The sequence below is a fragment of the Sceloporus occidentalis genome, unplaced genomic scaffold (assembly GCF_023333645.1).
Source record: "Sceloporus occidentalis isolate IW3139 unplaced genomic scaffold, rSceOcc1.0.p SCAF_94, whole genome shotgun sequence".
Lineage (NCBI taxonomy): Eukaryota > Metazoa > Chordata > Lepidosauria > Squamata > Phrynosomatidae > Sceloporus > Sceloporus occidentalis.
This window is the reverse complement of record NW_028317074.1, coordinates 2,398,673-2,412,987: the sequence shown is the minus strand read 5'-3', so window position 1 is coordinate 2,412,987 and position 14,315 is coordinate 2,398,673. Positions and strand designations below refer to the sequence as shown.

The following is a 14,315-nucleotide window of genomic DNA, read 5'->3' as shown; positions in this document are numbered from 1 at the left end:
TGCACCTTTGGGATGTGGTGGAACGGGAGATTTGCATCATGGATGTGCAGCTGACAAATCTGCAGCAACTGCGTGATGCTGTCATGTCGATATGGACAAAAATCCCTAAGGGAAAAAAAATGGTTTAAATCCAAGGAACAACGGGGGAGGCTTTTTATTTTAACATGCCTTGGAGGTTATCATTATAGGCTGTGACACAGTGGGGACATAGTCCTAAATTCATAGTGGGCCTGAAAATTTCTAATAGGGGCACCGACCCTTCATTTGTAATAGTGTTTACACTTTTTGGATCTTGAGCTTAGTCCAATAAACCAAATATATATGTCTATAACATGTACAGTGAATAAAAACACTATACGTAAAACCTTCACAAACATACAATTGATATAATTGTATATAGAAGGAATGGCAAAAAAGTAAAATGTTCCAGGAACACATAGATTGTGGAATAGCAGTAAGAATTACAACTGTGCAGTGAAGGCTTATGGAGGCAGTCCCCCTGCTGCCTAACCGGGTGGTAGATCGCTCTCCTGCTGCTCAATGGGCCAGTTACAGGGGAGATCTTTGATCTGTCATATTCAGGAGCACAAACAGGAATATCCCATATTTCATTATAACAAGCCTTTTAAGGCAATGCAGACTCTGACAAGGAGTGGGCAAATGGGGATCACTGGCCTAGGCCCAATGGTAAATGCATCATTGCACCTGGGTATTAGGGTTTTTTATTTATTGTGTTATATAGCGCCATCATATTCTGTAGCGGTCTACAATGGGTAGACAGGACATAACAAGTAGTATATAACATAACAATTCGACTTACAGAAACAATAGGTGAGGAGGGCCCTGCTGAAACACGCTTACAATCTAAAATGGTAGGTGAAGAGTGAGTGGGGTGAAAGGAATACAACAAAAGTCAAAGGGCTAAGAGGGCAGACGCCGGGGATAGGATTAGTTTTTCTCCTGGAGAATATCAAAGATACTGTAGGGTAGTGTTTAAGCAACTGCGGCTCACCAAATGTTATGCACAGTGACCTGTCCCTTTCTCAGTATCAGGCAGGTTCCTAGCAAGTCACAAAGCATCCTTAACACAACACTTTAGCTGCAAGATTTTTTGAATGGCACCCTCCTTGTGAATTCCTATAAAAAGTCCATATAAAGCAGAGCTATAGCAAAGGAACTTCCTCTTCACATAGCCTACGTTTGTTTTCCAGTTCTCAGCAAAGCCTTTACTAAAAGACAGTAAGTATAGTTTCGCTCCCTCCAGTTTATGTTCGTTAACAATTTTTACAACATCCACATACCTCTCAACATCTCAAGATCTTCAGATATCCAAATCCAAACACCTTTTGGGGGGGCGGAATAGAGGCGGAGCTGGGAGTATGGTTAGCGGCCAGCACCCTTACAGCTGTGATAGAGGCTGGTACTGTAACAGCACAGATGTCGCAACATAATGCAGAGAATCCCCTTAACTGGCCCATGATCTTGCTGTGCCGCTCCATGGGGCAGATGGACAATGCCTGAAAAAAAATTGATCTGTATTTCATTTGTAAGTGACAGGCCTATCCCATTTTTATTTCAGGCTTCTCCAGCAGCAAGAGAAAGCTGTAGATGGACTTTTCCCAGGGCCGGCCCTACAATGGAACCGAGTGGGGCAATTGTCCCAGGCGGTACTTTAGAAGGGGCTGCACTTTGCAGCCCCAAGTGCTTTTTTTTTTTTTTTTAAGCGGAGGAGAGGGGCGCCGAGTGGTTTTCGCTTACCTGCTCGGCGCCCTCTAGCTCGGTCTCGGTGCCGGCTTGCAATGCTGAGTCCCGGAAGTGACGTCAATTTCCGGCGCTCAGCATTACAAGCCGGCACCGTGGCAGAGCAGGGAGACTCGCCGCAGGACTGTTTAAAGGGAAGTACCGGGGGGGGTTAGATAATGGCATCGGCAGTGGTGGGGGGGCGTCATTTTAAACTTCGCCCCAGGCGGCATTAAGTCTTGGGCCGGCCCTGACTTCTCCACAGACCAGTTGTTATTTGATAGCAATAAATGTGACCTAAAATGACCTCTGTAGTACACTTACAATGGGTGATTTGTTTATACCCCGCTGCGACGGGGATTGCTGCTCCCAGGCCCGGACTGGCCATCGGGCAAACCGGGCGTTTGCCCGGTGGGCCGGGCCGGATTGACTTAGGGGCTGATGGAGCTGCAGCTCCAGGCCCCTACCTTAAAATAGGCCCAGTCAGGACCGAACTGACTGGGCCTTTGCGGCCTCTACGGCTGCATTAACGCAACTGCGACCGGGTCCGCCACTCTAAGGGGTCGGGAAGCCCCCACCAGGGCCGGCCTTACGGGTGTGCGGCCGCACAGGGTTTAAATTAAAACATCGGGGTTTTTTTTTACTTTATTTAACATCCTCCATGTTAAATAAAGTTTTTGTTAACTTTATTTAACATGGAGGATGTTAAATAAAGTTTAAAACCCCCCCCCGATGTTTTAATGTAAGCCCTGTGCGGCCGCAGACCCCTAAGGCCGGCCCTGGTGGGGGCTTCCCGGCCCCATAGAGTGGCGGACCCGGTCGCAGTTGCTGCGGGCTTAAGGGGCAGGTGCCCCTTATGCCCTGCGTTAATGCGGCCGTTACTTGCTTGCTCCGGCAACAAGGTAAGTAGGGTGACGGAGGGGGGTGCAGTGAGAAGGGGCAGAGGGGGGTTAGATAGTGAGAAATGGGGAGAGGGTATAGATAGTGAGAGGGGGTACATAGTGAAAAGGGGGAACATAGTGAGAAGGGGCAGATAAGATGGGGAGAGGGGGTAGTGTGAATGCGTATGAGAATGAATGAATGAATAAATGTGTGGATGAATTGTGTGAATGCGTATGACAATGAATTCATGTGTGGATGAATTGCTTGAATGATTTGTGAGACTGCATTAATTAATGTGTTAATGATTTGTGTGAATGAGTAAATGCAAAGATGGTACATGAAGGGTGGGCTTTAACAATAAATAAATAAATAAATATGGGCTGCTCGGGCTTAAATGCCCGGGCCTATTTTTTGTCCCAGTCCGGGCCTGGCTGCTCCTGTCATGTTTTTCCCTCCCCATTCTGTTCCTCCCTTTCCCCCATTCCCTTACTCCCCTGCTGTCACGGTCAGGACTACTTGCCAAGCCGTGACTGTGTGGAGGGCGTGGGCATGAAGGGGTTAATAGCACCAGGCCTCTGGATTTACTAACTTCACCCCTTAACAAGGCATAAGTTACACCAAATTAACCCCCAAATCCTGCCTGTATCCCCCCAGGTAGTCTGCCACCACTCACGATTTTGATACCGGATTCGTGAGAAATCCGAATTAGAACCTTTATCTCTATATATATATCAACCCACCCCGGGCAACTAACATATATATATATATATCCTGTAAAACTTAATAACAATATGGTAACGTGTTATCCTCTCTTAGGGTTTGTGGGTATCGATACTAGAGCCCAAAGACAGACTTGGATTATGAATATTTTAATAACAAAAAGACAAAGATTACACAGTGCCAGAATTACAAAAAACAAGACATACAAAAGAAAAATAAAACGGCAAACAGTTCTTAAAAACAAAGGACTTAAACACAGGACCCTCACTCACGAGTTTCTCCAATAAGTAGGCCTGTGGGAACTCCTTAAGTCCAGATGGTTTCTTACGATGTTGTTCCGATCAGAGTATATCATGGAGTGCTGCTTTGAGGTCGCTGCTTTGTCCCTAAATCAGACTTTTGCAAGCAAACGCCCCTCTGACCACATGACTGATTATATGACACCATCCCCAAGAATCGGGTCCCATCTTTGATGTGCCAATAAGTTATGGTGGGGTAAAGGTGATGGAAACCCCTCCACTTAACATAGGAATGGAATTCCTATAACTCAGGGTCCTTATCTGTTAGGCCATGAATCACCACAGGGGTCCTTTGGGAAGATGACACCTCTAGCCAGAACAGATACAGAGGGCATTCACAAAGAAACACATTAAATCAACCTCAGATTAACTCATTGAATGCGTAAACAAAGAAACTAACCACCTCTGCTTGGTTACCCTTCCATGCATCCACTACGTTATATGAGTTAATCATGACACCTGCCTACCGATTTCTTTAAACCAAAAACTCAAGAAATCATTATTTAAATGATTTGTTGTGCAAAAAGCACAGCTAATCAAGTCATTTACCGTCAATAATTATTTGCAGGCACCTATTACTATTAGTGAAAGAGGGAAGAATGTCCTGCCAAAAAGTCATCTTTCACAAGTGATGGAACAAGAACCCTTATTGAGAAACCCTTATCTTTTGAACCCCTTGACTGCTAACGACGGCATGGTGCCGTTGCTAGCACTACCCTACCTTGATGGAGGTCTGTGGACCCCCATCACCACCTACCCCGGCGATCTGCCCCTCATCTGATCCCTTTGATCATGGGGTTAAATTTAGCCAATGGTAGAGGAAGGCAATTTTTGAAATCCTGATGAACTGCAAATATTATTAAAATCAGCCATTTAGCCTGTAGGGTACGTAAGTTAACCATCTCATCCCTGGAGCCCCTTGCACTTTTACTGCAAAACTTATTTTTGCTGTAAAAGTGATTTATTTTTTCTCCCTTTACGATAATTTCTTTGGGATTGTAAGGGGAAAGAATGGTGTGTGCTTCTGTGAGTGAATGTATGGAAAGTATGGTGTGTGCTTCTGCGAGTGAATGGAGCTATGAAAGGCGTGTGAATGGTTAGGGTTGAAGCCTTGACGTGGCATTGCTGCTGACGTAAGTTAAATTATGGCACAAAAAGTACATATTTGCAAAAACTACACCCCTTGGCGCATCAAATGAGGGGCTGCATGTGTTTCTAGTACAAACCTGGAGTGCGCAAGACACAAATGAACATGTTGCTATGGTTAGAAAAAACATATTTTCTAGCCAAAGCGACATATTCCATCATTATATGTGCACTCAACTTTTGTCCTAGAAATACATGTAACCCCTCATTTGAAGCTCCGAGGGGTGTAGTTTCTTGAAATGTGTACTTTATGTACCCTAATTTAACTTCCCAGATGTCTAGACCACTTTAACTTCAGATATGGCAGATCGGAGAATCTTGTTAAAAAATTGTCTTAAAACATTTAGGGGTGATGCCTGCAATTAGACAGCTCTAGACAGCTGGAAAGTTAAATTATGGTACATAAAGTATATATTTTCAGAAACGACACCCCTTGGCGCATCAAATGAGGGGCTGCATGTATTAGTAGCACAAGACTGGAGTGCGCAAGACATAAATGAACTTGTTGCTTTTAATTTAATATTTTTTTATTTTTAGAAGTGTGATATTCACTTATTTGTTGTGCACATCAGATGTGTGATACAAATACAAGTATGACCTCATTTGCTGCAGCTGGGGGTGTAGTTTCTAAAAATATATAGTTTTGTTGGCATATTTTAACATCCAAGGCAGCTAGAGCTGTTTAATTGACGGCAGCCATGCATTAAATTTAAAGATGTCTTGGTGGGCGTGGCTAGCCGGCAACCAAGATGGACGCTTAAGTCCAGAGCTCCAGCGCATCAGGCCCGATTTTACGCTTCGGTATACCGGTTTCACTTCGTCATGGGCAAAACTAATAGACCCAACAGGACCCCTAAACCTTCTGGTTCCCGGGACAAGTCATCACATGCCTCGGTTCGCTCCTACTTCGCGGCATCCTCGGACCACGATTCCCGCGACTCACCTCTCAGGCCTCCATCTTCGCCAGCTGGTGCACTTAGCGATGCGGACGTAGACGACTCTCGAGATCCGCAACCGTCCATCCTTCGTTCCTTGAATCCACATTGGCAGGAGAAGCTCGACTCTTTGCCTACAAAGGATGACATCGCCGATATTATTGCTAGAGCTACGCAGGGGATCCATGCGAGTTTGGCTGACATACGAAACGACATCCGCCATATTGGCGACCGCGTGGCACTACTCGAGGATGAACAGCCTAAAATCTGTAAGACGGTCGACCAGCTCACTACATGCAGCTAAGTCCATTATACCTCGATACTGGAGGACTCCTGGTCCCCCACCTGTCGACGCATGGTTTGCTAGGGTTAACTTCATATGCCGTATGGAGGATCTGGTAGCTGCGGCGCACGGTCGTGAATATGCCAATGACATTAAATGGTTACCTTGGACTACTTTCGTAGCCTCTGAACGGTTACTAGACCTGCTGTCACGCTCTTGCTAACTTCTCCAGTTTTTTGGGGGGGCGTACTTACACCTTCACTCCATCCCCTGCGTCTTCTTTACTTTTCATGGCACCCTCTACATGTTACATGTTTTATTTTTTCTTACCTTAGCTCAACACCCACGACACACACTCGGAGCATTGTTTATTTTATTATGTTGAATTTAATTATGTTTTTCTTTATGTTACCTTATGGTACCTACTTTGTCACTGGATCTCCCTCCTCCAATGTATTTTCTTTTTCTGGCAAAGTCCATGTATTTGGCGTCCTCCCTACGCTGGCTCTGGATTGCCGTTCCAAGCGTTCATATTCGCCGTCATTGTGTTACGCATACTTTGTTTATATTTGCATATCTATGTTTTTATGGCGTATGTCTCTTCATGCACACTGTCAGTGTATGCTAATGACTGTTCTGAATGTACTTTGTCATGACTTGCCAATAAACGGAGATTTGAAATAAATTTAAAGATGTCTTTTGTGATAGTCTAATAAATTTAACTTTTAGCAATAAAATATTAGAAAAACACAGTCTACTGTTCTCAATTTCTGTTTATTTTAGACCGGTTACCTACTACAAATATTTAGCAACACAGGTTTTGATATTAGAGTTTAGAAAAATAACATTACAAACTAGTTTTTATTGAGTCGGAAGTGAAAAATTACACTTTTTTCCCATTTTTGGCTTTATTTTGCAAACCTAATGAGATATACACATATAAAAATTGTATATTTGGAATCTGCTCGGTGTGCTGAAAAAAACAATATATGGTTTGTATAGTTTATTCCCAAGAAATTTACTTCTAAACGCGTTTAAACGTGAGATGCACCAAAATGCCGAAAACCAGCTTAGCACCAGGGTGGGAAATGGCTTAGCAGCCAATTAAAGTGATTACATATTTTCTTAGGGATTGTCATAGCATAAGAATCATGTAGCATATGGTAAACTTGCCCAAAATTACAAAGTGGAAGGTGCCCAGTCTTTACTTGGGACGACACCAGTTCTGCCAGCGTCCACTCCCCTTAGCATGATATATTTTCTTAGGAACTAAATTGTCAGTAGGTAGACACCGGTTGTATGTGAATCCCCCACAAGATGGAACTCACACATGGTGTCCAACACCCGCCATTCCTATGAAAAGATATGGGCACAATATATGATATATTTACAATCTGTTTAATCGCCTCTATTTTTTGTTTTCTTATGTACCCTTTACATAGTTATTTTCACTTTTAAAGCATGCAAGGCCTTTTTTTTTTTTTAACAGTTCACAGTTTATTAAAAGACATGTAAAAAGGATACAAGGCATTGTAAAGATACATTGGTATCATGACAGTCTGCACAAAGTATACAACATAGGTACAGAAATAATTAGCAGCGGGTGTGTGATACAGCAGGTACGGAGTGCGGACCATAAAATAAAAGAGTCAAAAGACAACCCGTACCCCGAGAGGATACAAAAGTCGCATGGCATAAAAAACACATTTGCTATTACTGAGTAGGTCGATCCAGGGTATCTGGATACGAATCACAACACCATCGGGCGCAGAGATGACTGTGTGATGAGAATGCCTAGCTGCGGATGTGAAAACCGTGATAATACAATACATGAAATGAAACATAAAAAACAAAGAAACTCAAATATGTGGGACCAAAAGTCCCGTCCCGTCCGGTGGAGATGTGAGAATCAAAGTGCTTGTACTCAAATAAGGTAAGTAGTAGGTGCCTAGATCTAAGGTGTTGTCCCTACCAAGAGAGGTGTCAGAGAAAATAAGAAGCGAACCCGAGGGGTCTGTCCGTTGAGAATATCGAGGGTCATGCGGTTGGAGTGTTAGAGATGAGTGAGTGGAATGACCGAGACGTGAAAAAGGACTGCCAGGGTAGCCATTTCAGGCCATGCTTGTGGTCAAGACCCCTAGAAGACATAACCATTTCCTTCATCTGGTGGATAAAGTTAACCCGGGAGAGCCCCGCCGATATCGGCGGGGAGCACTGCTGTTTCCAAAACCTGCGAATTGTCGCCTTAGTGGCGGTGAGTAAAAGTATGGTGAGACTATGCTTATATGAGTACAAGGCCATTTTTTATCCAATGCAATGCTTGCCACCAAACGAAAATGATTGTTCAATTATAAAATAGAGTGGTCTCGGAATATTATGGTTCACTTATTGGTTTCGTATTGATATTATTGGGCATATGCTCATTTTTGCAGCTGATGCTAAAACAGCATATTTTATGGTAACTGGATGGCTCTTTTACTGATTTGATAAAAGGACGTTGGTGGGTATATATAAACACATATATAACAGTACACATTTTTCATACGCATCTCCATTCACCTTTCCTTAGCAAGAGGAACACATTTGTCTGTATGACACTCGGAAAGTTAGTTTAATTCAATCTACAGCGGTCAATCTAAAGTGTTAGAGAACACTGCAAGATACATTTCTGTCTCGAGCATTTAACACTCCATTGGTAACTTCGAGGCGGATGTGAGAGTCGTTTGGATTCAGATCGAGGCTTGGAACGCAGAAGCAGCGCGGGTGTTCTGTATGCGGCGTCCGATACAGTATGGCGAAACATCACCCTGATTTGATTTTCTGTAGAAAGCAGGCTGGAGTGGGTGAGTGTTTGGTTACAGATGTAGTGATCGAGCTTTTCGTGCGGAAAACATATTCGCGTGTTTTTTAAGGTTCAGCGAAAGGATACGATACAAGCCGATTAGTTCAGAAATGGCGGACTCATTTATTCATAATGCATGGCCTTTAAGAACACAGGGTTAATGTGTACCGTATGCTTATTCACATAACCGAACAGATGTACGTTTAGTGTTAGTTTTTGTAGATTGTGGTTACGTAAGAGTGCTGTGAGTCTTAGGCCTCTTTGTAGCGAGGTTTTATAAATGTGATTGTCCACACTTTGTGTCTGCAACTTCCTCCCAGCAGCTAGGGCTTTCACTAAACTGACTTTGCAGGCGAGCTGCAGTTTTAACACGTTCGCTATGCATTATCAAGGGCTAATCCTGTCGAGTTTTTTTGCTTCTAGTAATATAATCTTTTATTTATATAACGGCAGCAATTTACTTAGCACTTCTTACAGTACATATTCAAAGAGGTTTGACAGACTTAGACTAATTGATCTATCTTTTGTAACTGGATGGTAAACCTTAAGTCTCACTGAAGTATGACATTATTATTATTCTTAATATGAACTATGTCTAATTTTTAATTATATATATATATATATATATATATATATTATATATGCCCCACTTGTGTTATTCACCGAAGGCTCTGTTGCCTGGCATTGCTTATCACATTACTTGTGGTCAGCCTCCAGAGGGGGCCTCATCAGAGGTCTCAGGACAGCCTGGATAGACGCCCTGGGTCCTTTGTACTTAATTTTGTTTGCGGCATTGTCATGACTGACATCCCTGAAAGAGAATTGCTGAAATTCTGTTTGGGCCTTCTCCATTATTTGGTAACAGAGGACAACCCAGGTTGCTTCATGGCGTTTCTAAAAACCATAGTACCTACTATTACGTCCTTGTTTGCCTAGACATAGTACGTCCTTGGTTGAGAAGGTGTTTATACATTCTTCCAAAATGGGGTAAAAAAAGTAGGAAGGTGCTTCCTTTGAAATCAAAACATCTTACATAAAACACTTAAACACAGATTTGTAACTGCATTTTATACATAACTTCTCGTTGGTAGGAATATAATATGATGAATACATAAGTTCATTTGTAATATGTAATGGGTGTGACTGCTGATTAACATGTTCTCTTTCCATTGCAGCCATCGGCAGACTGTGTGAAAAATGTAAGTATCTACTAGTAAGAACAAAGGTGGTTTTTACCATGTCTTCCCCTTTCTATTTTCTTATTGTTAAGGATCCGAGTAACTAATCTATGTTTTTAATAAAAACAGTATTTATGCTGACATCTTTCTGTATGTAGTTCTGAAATTGTCCATCCCTTGCTGGGGTTGGGAGAACTGGGAGGTTCGGCCAATTTTCATAGTTTTTGTACAGTTACATTTTGGGGGACACCCTTATAGACAGTGTACACTACCTTGGGGAGACTATTTTCCTTCCTGGGCAAATTCAGCTCCTCGTAGATAGCTAGTTTAAAGGGAAAGTGCCACCAAATTTGATTACTAGCATGTGATTAAACATAAGTTCAAAAATGCTTTTTAGTTATTTTTGCAGAATTCTTTCATACAGCTATATCCATTTGTGTTCTTAGCCCAGTCTACTAGACAAACAACCATACTCCTCATTATACTGCCGAATGGCTGATTGTTAATCACCCAGCAGGACTCTGATGATTTTGCTGTATACAATAAAGTAGATCAGCACTGAAGAAAACTTGGTATTATCTCATTTTGTGAAAGTAAAGTTCCTTTATCTGCCAACCTAGAGGCTGCCATTGTTTTCATTTGTGATATTTTTGGTGACCAATCACCACACTGAGCTGATCATTTATAGCAATGCTACTGTAGTCTGTTCATCCATACACTTTCATTAGCATGTCTGGGTAGGTGATTTATGGAATCATTATGTGGTTTACCACAAGGCAGTATAAGTCGGCAGGGTGTTTGTCTATTTAACAGAACCAGAATAACCACCAAACAGCTAATATACAGCTGTCTGAAAATGTAGTATGTAAAACTTTAATATTACACTAATAAAAAAATAGTGGGGGTGTCTGTTGCCATTGATGTGGACACTGTTTTATGATATTTCAAATATAAAGATTCCTATGTCTTATCAACCCTATTGTGTAATGCAATTATAGATATAAAAAAAAAAAACTACAAATTAAGAGATTTTTTTGGAATTTAAAATGGATCAATATAGTAAGATGTAAAACTACTGTTTCTGTTGAGAGGATAGAGTCAGGTTTGAGTCTTTTTTTGGTCACATTTTCCTTAAATAATTTTTTTTTCCTTCAGGTGATGGAAAGTGCGTGATCTGTGATTCCTATGTGCGGCCTTGCACACTTGTTCGGATTTGTGATGAGTGCAACTATGGCTCTTACCAGGGACGCTGTGTTATCTGCGGAGGTCCCGGTGTATCTGATGCTTACTACTGCAAGGAGTGCACAATTCAGGAGAAGGATGTAAGTGATGTGTGCAGCTCTCAGTACTTTAGTTAGAGATTACAAGCCCTGATCCTGGGGTTTTAAGAAGCCCTTTATTGCTGACATCCATGCACCTTATATTCAATTATATGAAATATTTTATTGCAGAAGAATTCTGTGGAATAATTGAACTAATTTACCTTTTTTATTTGAGTATTCAGCTTCTGTGTTCAATGTACCAGGCTCCTTTGTCAGTTAATTGGATAGAATAACCAGAATACATCTGGACGACTTTGTGTATTTCAAATATGTATGTGGCTTAATTTTAATATCAGAGTTCAGTTCTAATACTTTATTCCATTCTGTTTATTTTTTCCAGAGAGATGGCTGTCCCAAAATTGTGAATTTGGGAAGTTCTAAAACAGATCTATTCTACGAGAGGAAAAAATATGGGTTTAAGAAGAGGTAACCTGGACCTTGGTTGATTCAAGTGGCTGAAAATAGTGTTTAAGAAGGACATTTGTAGCAGCTACATGTATTTTTTTTAAAGTTATGTTGATTAAAGTGTCTTTTTACAAATGCATTCATATTTTTTTTTTTTGTGTGTGTGAAACTAAAGAGAGTGATTTTACACTTAGCTAAATGTGCAGCAATTCTAACAGTTAAACAGTCAGATACCTCTCGGTAGAGCAATTGGGGGCCTAAAGCCAGTCATGGGTCCTGGGGAGGACGCTGGAATGACTGCCTGGGCCTCCCTGGTGATGAGCCTTTGGACAAGTTCCCCTCCTGTGGTTTGTCCCAGAGGTGAAGGTGTGTACGCTCCTCTAGTGAACTCAACTGTAAGGATGACATTGGAGATGCCAGAAGAGGTCTTGACGAGATCTAAAAAGTTATTTGCCAGTTACTCTGAGGCCTAGAACTTTTACTGTTTCAAAAGTCAGATTACATAACCTTGAAATCACCCCAGGGAAGACTTCAAACATCTAAAAGAGTTAAGTAGCCATTCGCGACGGCTATCTTGCGATTTTTTTTTTTTTATTTTTTTTTTTTAGGCAGGTGTGGCTGGCCACGAGATGATGTACCGTTCCTTGGAAGATGCTAACTTCTAGGGGCATATGGACTGGACGGCAGAAAAGGAGCCGTCAAGAAGGCTTTCAAGTCATAGTATTGCGGCAGCCGCTGTAGGCCGTTCAAGTTATGGCTGCAGAGACGGAGGAAGATCTGGACCTAAGACTGATATCTCAGCTGCTATGGACTTTTGTGAGCCATTGTCTATTCAAAGGGGGGCTAGGACCTTTGCCTTGTCAGTAGTTGCCTGAAGAGCCCTTTGGCTAAAGTCATGGGATGCTGACTCCACATGTAAGCTGTGTGGAATTTGTTTCCTGGGGAAGGATTTATTTCAGTGAAGACCTGTTGGAGCGGTCTCAGGAGACAAATGCTTGTTTCTTCAGTGCAAGAATCTTCTAGCTTAATTTTTCAAAACATCAAGTAATGTGCACACTTGACTTTTTAAATGCTTTAGGAATAAACCTTATGCGGATAGAGGCCACTTGCCTAAGAATAAAGCAAGAGAGGAACAGCCCCTCTGAGTCTGGATGCCAGGCCTCCTGTTTGTGGGGGGGGTAGCTTAATCTTTTCGGTCATGTATGGAAGTTCATCAGTATATACAGCCGGGTACTAGACACAGATTCTTCAACAACTCAGCTGGTTAGTAAACCTCAAAAAAAAAAAAATTGCGGCTACTCCCCTCCGAGACTAATACTCTTGGGAACAGTGGCCGATACCAATCTACATAAGGCCTTTTATTAATTTGACAAAATACACAATTTTCAGGAATCTGTCAAGGATCTATTGAGAATGTTCCTTCACGATACCTCAGGCAGATTATGGTCGTGACTGAAAAGGTCCTATGGTAGTAATTTGTTTTGCAAATAAATTACTACCACAAATTTAGACACCAGTGGTAGAAAAAGTGCATGGAAAGTGTTAACACCACACCATTTGAAATACCCTGGGGTGTCTAGTTTTCAAAAAATATGATTTCATAAAATAGATTAAATTGGCTGGCTTCAAAGATGTCCCTAATTGGATATGGGTTCAGGATGACAAGATGACAAAATTCCAAGTTGACCATCTGAAATGTGCGCCTGATATTATTGAATTCAAAATTGAATCTAACAAATGAATAACCTTTAATGTTTTAATTGTATTTATTTGAGATATATAATGTAAAAATTTAATTTTAATTCATTAAAAATAAATAAAAATAAACCCCTAGAACAGGGGTGTCCAAGTTTTTTCTGCAGTGGGCCACTTCATCAGAATTGTATACGTGTGCGGGCCGCACTCATTTTTCACTGCGTGAAAATATGGCCTTTAATAATACTGTATTTGCTCGATTATAAGACGACCCTGATTATAAGACGACCCCCCAAAATCTGAATATTAATTTAGGAAAAAAAGAAAAAGCCTGAATATAAGACGACCTTATAGGAAAAAAGTTTTACCAGTAAATGTTAATTCATGTAAACTATTACATTTTTTAATAAAAGCTATGATTGAGAAAAATATATTTTTTGTTTTTATTTCCTTGTATTTTCCAACCTGCCCCCCAGTTACGCACATCTGCCCCCAGGCTTGCCACTCCAATATGACGCTGTGGCCCATGATATGCCTTTTAACCCTCTATATGCCACTGTGCCCCATGATATGCCTTTTAACCCCCTATGTGCCACTCTGCCTCCAGAAATGCCTTATACCCTTATATGCCACTCTGGCATTTAGGGGGTTAAAAGGCATATTATGGGGCAGAGTGGCATATAGGGAGGTATAAGGCATTTCAGGAGGCAGAGTGGTGTTAAGGGGGTTAAAAGGCATTTCATAGAGCACTCTGCCTCCAGAAATGCCCTATGCCCCCATTTAACACTCCCCCCCCCCCCCCACACACACACACACTTACCGGTGCTTCCAATTTCCTGCTGTATACCGGGGCAGCAGTCTTCCTTCT

General features: G+C 41.7%; 1 protein-coding gene across 1 annotated transcript; it reads left to right on the top strand.

Annotated features, from left to right (window-relative positions):
• The first annotated feature begins 8,796 nt into the window (after positions 1-8,796).
• Positions 8,797-11,777, top strand: LOC149284391 (PHD finger-like domain-containing protein 5A). The gene is made up of 4 exons (XM_089496834.1): positions 8,797-8,848; positions 10,023-10,046; positions 11,181-11,347; positions 11,688-11,777. Exons 1-4 carry the CDS (start codon positions 8,797-8,799, stop codon positions 11,775-11,777), a joined length of 333 nt encoding a protein of 110 aa, XP_089352960.1.
• The last annotated feature ends 2,538 nt before the right edge of the window (positions 11,778-14,315 follow it).